The following is an 11702-nucleotide window of genomic DNA, read 5'->3' as shown; positions in this document are numbered from 1 at the left end:
GTGAAAGAATGGGTCGCTCTCAGGAGCTCAGTGAATTCCAGCGTGGTACTGTGATAGGATGCCACCTGTGCAACAAGTTCAGTCGTGAAATGTCCTCACTCCTAAATATTCCAGTCAACTGTCAGTGGGATTAGAACAAAGTGGAAGTGATTGGGAACGACAGCAAGCCATACATCAGCAAGTGCAATGCAAAGCGTCGGATGCAGTGGTGTAAAGCACGCTGCCACTGGACTCTAGAGCAGTGGAGAAGTTCTCTGGAGTGACCAATCACGCTTCTCCATCTCGCAATCTGATGGACGAGTCTGGGTTATGGCGGTTGCCAGGACAACAGTACTTGTCTGACTGCATTGTGCCACGTGTAAAGTTTGGTGGAGGGGGATTATGGTGTGGGGTTGTTTTTCAGGAGCTGGGCTTGGCCCCTTAGTTCCAGTGAAAGGAACTCTGAATGCTTCAGCAAACCAAGAGATGTTGGGCAATTCCATACTCCCAACTTTGTGGAACAGTTTGGGGACGGCCCCTTCCTGTTCCAACATGACTGTACACCAGTGCACAAAGCAAGGTCCATAAAGACATGGATGAGAGAGTTTGGTGTGGATGAACTTGACTGGCCTGCACAGAGTCCTGACCTCAACCCGATAGAACACCTTTGGGATGAATTAGAGTGGAGACTGAGAGCCAGGCCTTCCCTCCAACATCAGAAATGTTTCACAAATACACTTCTGGAAGAATGGTCAAAAAGTCCCATAAACACACTCCTAAACCTTGTGGAAAGCCTTCCAGAAGAGTTGAAGCTGTTATAGCTGCAAAGGGTGGACCAACGTCATATTAAACCCTATGGATTAAGAATGGGATGTCAATTAAGTTCATAGTGTGAGCATATATATATATATATAGGTGTTTTATTTCAGGTTCTTTCATACAAAATCAATAGTCATTGATTACTCGCCATGGCGACGTGGAGAAAAAATATGATGTCAAAAGTGCTCAGTCATCAGCAACACCCCCCCCCCCCCCCCACACACACACACACACACACACACACTGATGGTGTTGTGTACTTTTTTAATCTATTTCAAGTCTATTAATAGAACTGACTGGGTCTTTAAATTACTGGTAAAGCTATTTCTAACTTTATTATTATAAGCGAGCCTCCAAATAGACTATATATTTCTTAGCTAAGCATGATGATCGACTGAAAGTGGACAGATAAAAATCCCAGTCAAACATCATCTCCCAGGTGACACAGCGAAACACTGATGCTAACACAACTCTCTCTCTCTCTGTAGCTTTTCTAAGCTTTACACAGTGAGTTGTTAACTTAACAAGTCTTATACAAACTCTTTTTTCACTGCATCTACAGGTTGGAAAATTTACATTCATAATATCTTCAACTTGTTGAATAAGGTCTGCTATTTATCTCCATTTCTCATTCGGTCAAATCCACTTCTTCTCTCACTGAGGTGAAAGGAGCCTGTATGTGTTTGAGTGTGCGGAGGTGGGCAGAAAGCCCTCCAATCTCATTATCACTCTGTGTTCAGCTCAGATCTCCCCCCACTATCGAGGCGATTTATGACTGAAGATACTATTGATGACTATGTAGGACGCAATCGGGCCCGTTTGGGCCGGAGCAGTGTGAGTGCAAGTCGGCATGGACACCCCACTGTGGGGGGGGGGGGGGGGGGGGGGGGGGCAATCTCACCTATATATCACCAAGCCAATGAAACTCACTAACCACTAACTAATTAATACAATAAACACTTGGCAACTATTTCCTCAGGAGAACATACAAAGACACATAGCTGATTATTATGAGTTTTGTGGTTTGGAAAATGACTCATGGTCTTTGAAGGTTAACCACTTAGTGGAGCCCAGTGAGAGGATGTACACAGTGTGCTAACTTTATCAATATTTGATAACCACTGCCATACAGTTATATCCAAATTTCCAACAAGTTGTAACTTCCTTGCACCCACACTTATGGGTAAGTGCTACCATCGTCCAGCAATTTGCATCGTCATCACCCCCTCCTGCTACCCTCTCCATTTTTTTTACTACAATGACCCTTATATGCCGTTGTTAAAAAACAACAACCAAAAAAACAGCCAGTCTATGTTTTGCACATTATTTTAATAAGATGCATTCTTTAGCACAGTAATTCAAACTTAATTTATAGAGCACCTACTTAACACATTACAAAGCGCTTCACAGTTAAATCAGAAGAGAAACACAATTTCCAATTTTCCAAAGGGAATAATTGAACGACCTGGTCTGCTGGCATGCAGAGAGAGGTCACATGAACTCTGCAGGAAATCATGTTCACATTTTGACCAATCCAAGAAAAGGATGAGATATGTGTTCAACATTAGTTTAAAACTATCCATAATAATCATTGAAGAATTATAAGCATACTGGCGAACTTCCTGTCGTTCTACACCGAAGGACAGAGTAGTTACCAAAAATGCTAAAAATTAACATTGTCATTGTAATGGACTTAAAGGGGCCCTATTATTATGCTAGTTATTGATGTCTCCAAACCTTGTCTTTGAATTCCTCAACTGGAAAAAACAATCGGAACATGTATTTCGGAGTGGATCACACTCCTCATTTTCAGCTTTTTTACCCCACTTTTTCAAACGGGTGATTCTGTCGGGGTGTAGCCTTATGCTAATGAGATGACCCCCGACCCCGCTCCTACTGAGGAAGTGGTTGTGTCTCTCCGCCCCGTGCTGTCCGCGTCCAGCTTGTTGCCATGGTTATGGTTCTACGCTACAAGCAAACAGCGGTCCAGCCGTACCGCTTCGAACCGGACTCCGACCCAGAACCAGGACCAGCTCCTGTAGAAGTTCTACGCCGCGGATGCAGCAGGACGTTTCTGAATGGTTAGTTTGTGTAACGTTTTGGACGGTAACTCGATGTGTGTTAGCGTAGCTAGCACTAAGCACAATGACGCTAATGCTGCGTTCTTCGCTCTATAAGTAACGTATCTGTGAGCTATTTCGGCAACAATTAATATCGTTAGTAGTGCCGTGTTGTTGACAGTTCACAGTTGCATGTTTTCCAAATGGGGACGCAACATTATATTTAAACGGATGAAAACAGCGTCCTGTATGCGGCCAGTTTGTTTACATCACATTAACAGGATTAAAAACTTGATCCTCTACACATAAAGATATACAAGCAACAGGACTTGGTCAGTATCATGTCGTCCTCCAGAATTATGTGCTGAATTGTGAATTATAGGCTGTGTGCTGTGTTTTATAACGTGATTTGCTCCATCTCAACATTACGTGCTAAACTTACTGTTACAAAATTCAAACATGAGGTTTACACCTCAACTTGTCAGCAAAGTCCGTCAGGTTACCATATTAACAAGATTTGTTGTTGAAATGCTCAAATTCTGTACTATATTCATCTAGGTGACTAAGTGGGCCTTCAGACACAGAACATGTCTGCTGCATGGAGACACCACGGGTAATGTTACTTTGTTACACCAAGTTGTCTGTTGAGATTATTATTCACATAACATGACGATAATCATGATTCACACTAGGTAAGAAGACGGATGCAGCAGCTGGAGGAGGAAGAGGCTTGCATGGTGGAACATCCTGGCTGGAACCGTCTGTCTGAATGTTCTCTCTCCAAAACGCATGAAATATACATAAAGCTGGTTATGGTGCTTTACACGTAAGAGGAATACAGCAGTCTGTTGTTTGTTCATCAATTGTGTTTTATAAAAATAAATCCCTCTATGCAACATATTATGCAGTCTTCCTGACCATTACTTCAGTAATATTAACCATGACACATTTTACAATTACTGTAAAGACTTTATTGTCAAATTAATCAGCAGTTGAAGTTCACAGTTATCTCAGAACACAAACGCAAACTGTTTGTGGCCGACTCTGCAGGGTCATATCAAGCTCTTCTGAAGTCAAGGAAGAGCTGCCCTCCAAAGTATCCTCCTCCTCTACCGGGTCCAGGCGAGCTCTCTTTGATGGTCTCCTTATTGGAGTGGTTGTGAAACAGGTCTGGAACCATCGCTGTGCCAACACCAAAGTCCTTGCAGGACACAGTAGCTGTAACAGAGTTGTATGGACGAATGAAACCCATGATATCACATAATAGAAATACACATCTGCACAACTACTAGTAGTTGCTGTTAAACCTGATCTAAAGTAGGCCACATGTCAGGCTACACACCTTTACTTGGGTAAGGAGCCTGTAGTCCTCCTAGACAGGTGACTGCCAACAGTAGCTGTGGTGGGTCGCTGTGGGACGCTGATGTGAGCTGCTGCTCTGTAAGCAGACAGACAGTCAGACAGACAGTCAGAGTTTACCACTACATCTGAAATGTGGAACACGTTACTATTTCACTATAACTGATGTGGTGACGCACCAATAGCTCGTAAAATCCCTTCGTTAGCGGTGCAAAAACAAACGTTTGGTGACGCCGTCTTTGCATCGGCGTGTATAAACAAACAGATCAGCTGCTCTTGCTGCCGCATTCAAGCTACAAAACGTTCCCAAGCAAACTGATGTCTAGCGTTATTTTACAGGTTTGGGCCCCCGCAGTACTATCGTAGTAGTATCGTTAACGGTCCTCAATATCAATACAATGGAAGCTTTTAACGCAACACGCCAATGCTAACTTTAGCGCAACACGCCAATGCTAACACACCAATGCTAAGAAAGCAACGGTAAACTGTAACACGGCATATTACATAATATTTTGAAACTTACCGCTTCTGTGTCTGTGGTTGGCTCTCGGACTGTCGGTACTGATCCAAACTTTAGCCTCAGGTTAGAGGCATATCCTGAGCTGTAGCGACCCATGTTGTCAAAGCTCCTGTCGGTGAAGTGCGTCGCACACACAAACACACATTTACGGACGCGTGTGCGCACATTTCCATCGTAGATGCTCCGACGATGCCAGTAAATATCAGCAATTGGACTGCCAACTCGCTTTCCGTTGATTTTGGCATTTTGGTTCACTGGTTTGTATGTACATCACACTGACAGCCAACAGGTATGGGGATTATGTGGGCGGGACCACACAGGTGGAGCAATTCTAATGAGCCGAGATGACCCATATAAGGCACAGGAAAATTCGGTGCTGACGTCATTTAGTGGACATTCTGCAAACCGTTCGTTTATCGGGAGGATTTCTTTCAAACTGAGAAAGTGAAACAGGGAGATGGTGGTCTTTTCTGATACTGTGGGGACTTATTGACACCCCAGGGACCCATTTTAGGGTTGAAAAACATGGAAAAGTCGATTTTTCATAATAGGGCCCCTTTAACTTCTGCACTCACGCAGTCAGACGAAAATATGTTTGCTCATTAATCTGCCCGCATCACCGAGGACAAAATGCTTACTAAGTTACCAAACTTGTTTGGGCTAGCTTGATAGGTTTACATTGTATGTGTTGGATCAAAGTTCCTTTCAACTCTACCAAAAATGATTTGTACAGAGAAATGTTTCCAGTTCATGTTTCATTTGTTTTGACCTATCATTCTGTGTGAGAACTATATGCAATGTGCCAACTTTGACCATAACGGCGAGATGGTGTTCAAACGTTCTAGTCATAGGATTGCATTTCGTTTTGTTTAACAGTTTAAATCACAAAGATTTCGTACTGTAACTCGAACGGGTCCCTCCTGCACAGGCCCCCTCGGTCAGCATAAAAGCTGCGTGTTACAGACACCCGTAGCTTCTTTCCTCCCGGGCTCTGGCCTCCCGGCTCTACGCCTTTGCTCTTACCCTCTTCGAATTTAGTCCCTTTCTTAGCTCCTAACTTTTACTACTTTTATTAGAATAGTTCGTTCGTCGTAAGATTCTTCATTTTTGCATTTTTAGCTTTTCTTTTTCCGCAAGAATTTTTGATCAATGCTAACTCAACCGGCGGCCGCAAGATTTGGCATATTGACTAACGCTTAAACCTAAGTCACCCAAGGCTGAACTCAAGGAGAAGACAGCTGTTTAACTAAGACGGATTACGGCAAAGAAGGACGCCCGCTACGACACTACCGCAGATCGGCGCTAACGGTTCCCTCGGGCCACGGCAAGGAAGATCCCTTCGGGTCTACGTCACCGACAGAAGAGTGACTGCTTGGAGTTTCAGTAAGCCGAGAAGAAGCGTCCCAAAGCAAGACCGAATCCGCATTCAACAGTAATGACCGAGTTGCAGGGTGAAAATGAGTATAGCGTCTGTTAATATCTAATATCTGTGAGGTCATTTATCCCATTATTCACCTTTTCCTCTTACTAAGGAGTCCAAATTCTTAGGAAGAACACTCTCGCCTTTATCGCCAAACGTGCTAGATGAGCTGTTAATCACATTTCAGTTATATTTCTGGCGTTGTATTGGTGTTTTGTTTATTACATCTGTTATTGTTTTATTCACTTTTGTTTAATCCCTAGTTAATCAATAAATTCTCCTAAAGCATAAAGTCGTTGTGGATATTTTTTCTGTGCAGAATACAAAGATCCCTATTTCAAGAACTTATGATCTAAGGAAATGAGACGGATTTATTCAATTATATTGATTAATTGTTAATTAATTAATAAGTGGTCATTAGAGTCATTAACGTGAATTCTATAAAGTTCTGTCTGACCAACAGATGGTGCCCCTTTTACGAGAGCAGGTATTGAAATTGTAGATTAATATACATTGATATACATATTTTAATATAGTCCTTAGTTTCCTTACACACACAGTTTACGTAGGTACCATTAGGTATTAGGCTACCTTGTTTTCCTACAGAGGGTAAAATATAAAACGTGTTTTTGATGCATTATAGACATGTACAGTAGGAAGTGTTACTGAAAATAAAAGTAGAAAAGACAAATCAAACTGCAACAACTAACACTATTTCAGGTTTGGTAGGGAGAACAATGTACTTGTGAGTCTATTTTCATTTAACATTGATTAAGTTGAAACCCTTTAAAATGAACTACTCTCATGCCTGAGTTATTTGGTTTTTAACATGTCAAAAACGACCTTAACGAAGGTGATGTTTTCACACTAGTTACTTTGTGCATCCAACCATCTTAAAACCCAAAGAAGAGATGGAAGAGGATCAGCTTTACTGCAATACATTTAATTTACTATACCACGAAAGTAAAAAAAAAAAAAGACATTCATAATATAATAATAAATGCAAACACATAACAACATTGCACACCAACAGCTGCCAATCTTACAGGCTTGGATGGTGTAAAATCTCAGTTTGGGAAAAGACATCTGTGGAGGCTCCAGAAAAATGACATCCAAACATACTGATCCCAGGACAGCAGCGGAGAAAACGCCGCAAATTAACTTCTATCCTGTTAAGCCAATAGCATCACGATTATGCTGTGCTATTTGGACATTTCTTTTTCTATGATCTTAAAAACAGACTATTCCCAAACATCCCAGTGGAAACTGATCTTAAGTTTTGAGGAATAATTCTGCAAGGATCCGTCTCAGGACCTGTAGCTCGCCATCTCAACCTCATTTGTCTTTTTCTCTCTACCATCACCCATCATCAAAGGCAACATTTGTACTTTGCCACATGGATAATTGCAATCAGATGCAAATACGGGGCAAATTGCACTCAGCTGCAAAATTTAATTGGTATGTTACAATATCATGAGCACAATCACTTTAGTGAAAAATGCTGTGATAGTGGAAGTAATTATGGGCAATGCATGGCGCTATCAGTTGTCCATTCTTTGTCAATTTACCAATATGTATAACTCAATATGTGAACGTTTATCATATAAATCCAACAATTTCATCATCCATTTCCCACAGTTCATCCGTCTGTTCACATAGTGTGCCATTGTACAAATGAGGTCTGTTGCATCAATGCTAACATGCTAGTGTAAGTCCAACAAAAAGCTCATTAATAAATGAAATTAGAAAGAAGCAGCCGTTTAGCTGCCTAGAGCACAATAGTGCTGTCTCACCTTTCATACATCCTTTGTTTTGGGATCCTGCTTCCAACCTGTTCTAAATTCACAATCTCAAATAGTAGAGATAGTCACAATCTATCTTTAAGTTTCACATATCTGTATTGTGCACTTTGTTGTTGAATGGATGAAATATGAATATATGCATATATATATATGTATATATATATGACATTTTTAATAATACGACTAACTTGCACATTTAACTAGAAACCAGGGAAACTAGTTTCCAGGGAAACTGTTTGTTTTTTCCCAGTCTGAAAGCTCACAGTTTGAAACACAAATGTCAGGTTAATGAACTGAACAAAAGAAAAAATACTCCAAAACGACATATTTAGGTTTAGGCAACAAAACTACTTGGTTAGGTTTGGGAAAAAACATCATGGTTCGGATTAAAATGACTACTAAAAAAAAATTTGAAGGAAGTTGTATGGAAACATGTATGGAGTTTCCCACTGTTCATATACAGTATATATACACACACACACATATATATATATTCTGTACAGTATATATCTTGTTGTTCTATTTATGTTATACATAAATATATTGCAACATTTTGACATCGTTTTTGCGAATATGCAAAAACGATGTCGGACTCTGTAGTTTTCTCTGGTCCCCTGCCAAACTTTACTAGTGATGTCATGTATAGCCGCATGTCATCTTTCCACCACTGGCTGTCGAGGTGGTGTCCAGATAACGATGTGGGCTTCGTTAATAATTGGCAGCCTTTCTGGGGAAAACCTGGTCTGATCAGGAGAGATGGCATCCACCCCACTTTGGATGGAGCTGCTCTCCTTTCTAGAAACATCGCTGATCTCATTGGTAGTCCTAGAACATGACAAACCAGTGTTGAGACCAGGAAGCAGAGTTGCAGTCTTACACACTTCTCTGCGCCTCCTTTAGAGCAGTCACCCACCCAAAACCAAAACCACATAAGAACGGTGTCTGCCCCCCGACCAACCAAATTAATTAGGTCAAACAGAAGAGAGATTTCACATGAAAACCTAATAAAAATTAGCAGCAAATGTAGTAAAACAAAAGTCAACGACTTAATATCAGATAATCATATTGATTTATTCTGCCTGACTGAAACCTGGCTGCGTGATGAAGACTATGTTTGCTTAAACGAAGCTAGTCCTCCCAGCCATATTAATACTCATATATCTCGAGGCAGCAGACGTGGAGGAGGAGTTGCAGCCATTTTTGATTCAAGCCTGTCAATCAATCCTAAGCCAAAACTAAACTATAACTCATTTGAGAGTCTGATTCTCAGCCTTTCGCACACAAACTGGAAAACAATGCAGCCAATTCAGTTTGTTATTGTGTATCGTGCTCCTGGTCCATACTCTGAATTCCTATCTGAATTCTCTGAGTTGCTATCAAGTTTAGTCCTTAAATCAGATGAAGTAATCATTGTGGGGGATTTTAATGTCCATGTGGACGTTTTAAATGACAGCCTTAGTGTAGCATTTACTTCCTTAATAGATTCTATTGGCTTCAGTCAGAGTGTACAGAAACCAACTCACTGTCATAGCCACACTCTCGACCTCGTCTTATCTTATGGTGTTGAAATCGAAAACTTAATAATCTTTCCTCAAAATTCTTCTTTATCTGACCATTACTTGATAACCTTTGAATTATTGCTGCTAGACTTCGCTCCTCTAGGAAAAAGCTACTACTCTCGGTGTCTATCGGATAGAGCAGTAGCTAAGTTTAAGGAAGTAATTCCGCCAGTCTTGAGTTCACTTCCATGTCTTAATGAAACGGAGGACTTTTATGTTAATCTTAGTCCCTCCCAGATCGACTCTCTTATAGATGAATCTGGAAGCCTACTGCGAACGACTCTCGACTCTGTTGCTCCGCTAAAACAGAAAACTATAAAGCATAGGAAGTTAGCTCCCTGGTAAAACTCCCAAACTCGTAAATTAAAACAAAACTGCGTAAACTTGAAACCATCTGGCGCTCCACCAAACTAGAAGAATCCCGCCTAGTTTGGCAGGACTGTCTTAAAACGTATAAGAAGGCTCTCCGTAATGCCAGAGCAGCCTACTACTCATCTTTAATAGAGGAAAATAATAATAGATTTCTTTTCAGTACTGTAGCCAGGCTGACAAAGAGTCACAGCTCTACTGAGCCATGCATTCCTAGAGATCTTAGTAGTAACGACTTTATGAACTTTTTAAATGATAAAATTCTAGCAATCCGCGACAAAATTACTTGCATCTTGCCTTCAATTGGAACCGCGTTACCCTCAAACTCAGGAGTTTTAGAACTAGCATTAAGACCTGATATATATTTAGACTGCTTTTCTCCAATCAACCTAAACCAACTAACGTCAATGATCTCTTCTTCTAAACCTTCAACCTGTCTCCTAGACCCGATACCAACCAGGCTACTGAAAGAAGTCTTACCCTTAGTTAGCGCGTCGCTATTAGATATGATCAATGTGTCTTTATTAACAGGCTACGTGCCACAGTCATTTAAAGTAGCTGTAATTAAACCTCTTCTTAAGAAGCCTACTCTAGATCCAGGGGTTTTATCAAACTACAGACCAATATCAAATCTTCCTTTTCTCTCTAAGATCCTTGAGAAAGTAGTCGCCAATCAGCTGTGTGACTTTCTCAACAATAATAGTCTACTTGAGGACTTCCAGTCAGGATTTAGAGTACATCATAGTACAGAGACAGCTCTGGTAAAAATACAAATTACCTTCTTATTGCTTCTGACAAAGGACTGGTTTCTGTACTTGTTCTGCTAGATCTTAGTGCTGCATTTGACACCATTAACCATGAGATTCTAATATGTAGACTGGAAAAATGAATTGGCATCAAAGGAACCGCATTAAGCTGGTTTAAGTCCTATTTATCCAATCGATCTCAGTTTGTGCATGTCAATGAAAAATCCTCCAGGCACACTGAAGTTAAATACGGTGTTCATCAAGGTTCTGTGCTCGGACCAATTCTTTTCAACTTATATGCTTCCTTTAGGCAACATTATTAGAGGACACTCTATAAACTTCCATTGTTATGCTGATGATACTCAGTTATATCTATTGATCAAGCCTGAAGAAACCAATCAGCTAGTTAAACTCCAGGCATGTGTGGATGACATAAAATCCTGGATGACCTGCAATTTCCTGATGTTAAACTCCGATAAAACAAGTCTAACACTGCTAAGCCAACTCCTCACCAAAGCCAGGAAGGAAACAATAGCTCAAAACTCTGCCCAGCCACCAACACAGAAGCTGTGCCTCAACTCCTCCAACACACTGAAACACAGAAGGACGCTGAGGTGTATATCACTCCATATGCAGACAGAAATTAAACCACTAAAAAGCACTATCAAAAATCATCTGCCCCTTCACAACGGACTTTGTGGCAAAAAATAAAGAGCACAAATCGAGATCCACACACCACTACTCGAATTCTCACTCACAATTATTAATGATAATGAAGAAAAAGACACAGAATAATAATAACAATGTACCACAAATTACATGTATGATATTTGTTTAAGTAAATTATTTTAAAAGATAATCATTCATGTCAAGACATTTTCATTTTGTGGTACAGCTTCGGAAGTATCAGACTGTGAAATCACGTCAAAATAAAGATTTTGCACCCAACAGGGAGGTAAGTGGTCTCTGTGTGTGTTGGGTACCAGGATGTAACGTTACTCACACTAACAACAGGTCTCTCAGTGTGTTGGGTACCAGGATGTAACGTTACTCACACTAACAACAGGTC

The 11702-nt window shown here is 40.8% G+C and overlaps 1 protein-coding gene and 1 long non-coding RNA gene across 4 annotated transcripts in view; one reads left to right on the top strand and one right to left on the bottom strand.

Annotated features, from left to right (window-relative positions):
- Positions 1-2556: 2556 nt before the first annotated feature.
- LOC311013485 lies at positions 2557-3696 on the top strand. The gene is made up of 3 exons (XR_014597139.1): positions 2557-2879; positions 3417-3471; positions 3551-3696. It is a non-coding gene; the product is annotated as an uncharacterized lncRNA (long non-coding RNA).
- LOC311013481 (uncharacterized protein) overlaps positions 3683-11702 on the bottom strand; it is a 69334-nt gene continuing 61314 nt past the window's right edge. The window contains exons 1-3 of one of the 3 annotated variants that reach the window (XR_014597134.1): positions 4741-5282; positions 4185-4296; positions 3683-4059 (exon numbers count right to left, since the gene is read on the bottom strand). Coding sequence is in view for 1 of the 3 variants with exons in the window: in XM_084009583.1 (XP_083865709.1) it covers positions 3916-4076; positions 4201-4294 (255 nt within the window). In the remaining 2 variants the exon portion in view is untranslated. Of the gene's footprint in view, positions 4077-4184; positions 4297-4740; positions 5283-11702 lie in introns of those variants that run through there. The other 2 variants (XR_014597135.1, XM_084009583.1) reach the window with 2 other exon arrangements.

This window comes from Eutrigla gurnardus, assembly GCF_963514095.1.
Source record: "Eutrigla gurnardus genome assembly, chromosome: 5".
Lineage (NCBI taxonomy): Eukaryota > Metazoa > Chordata > Actinopteri > Perciformes > Triglidae > Eutrigla > Eutrigla gurnardus.
Note: the sequence above shows the minus strand (reverse complement) of the source record. Positions and strands in the feature narration are given on the sequence as shown.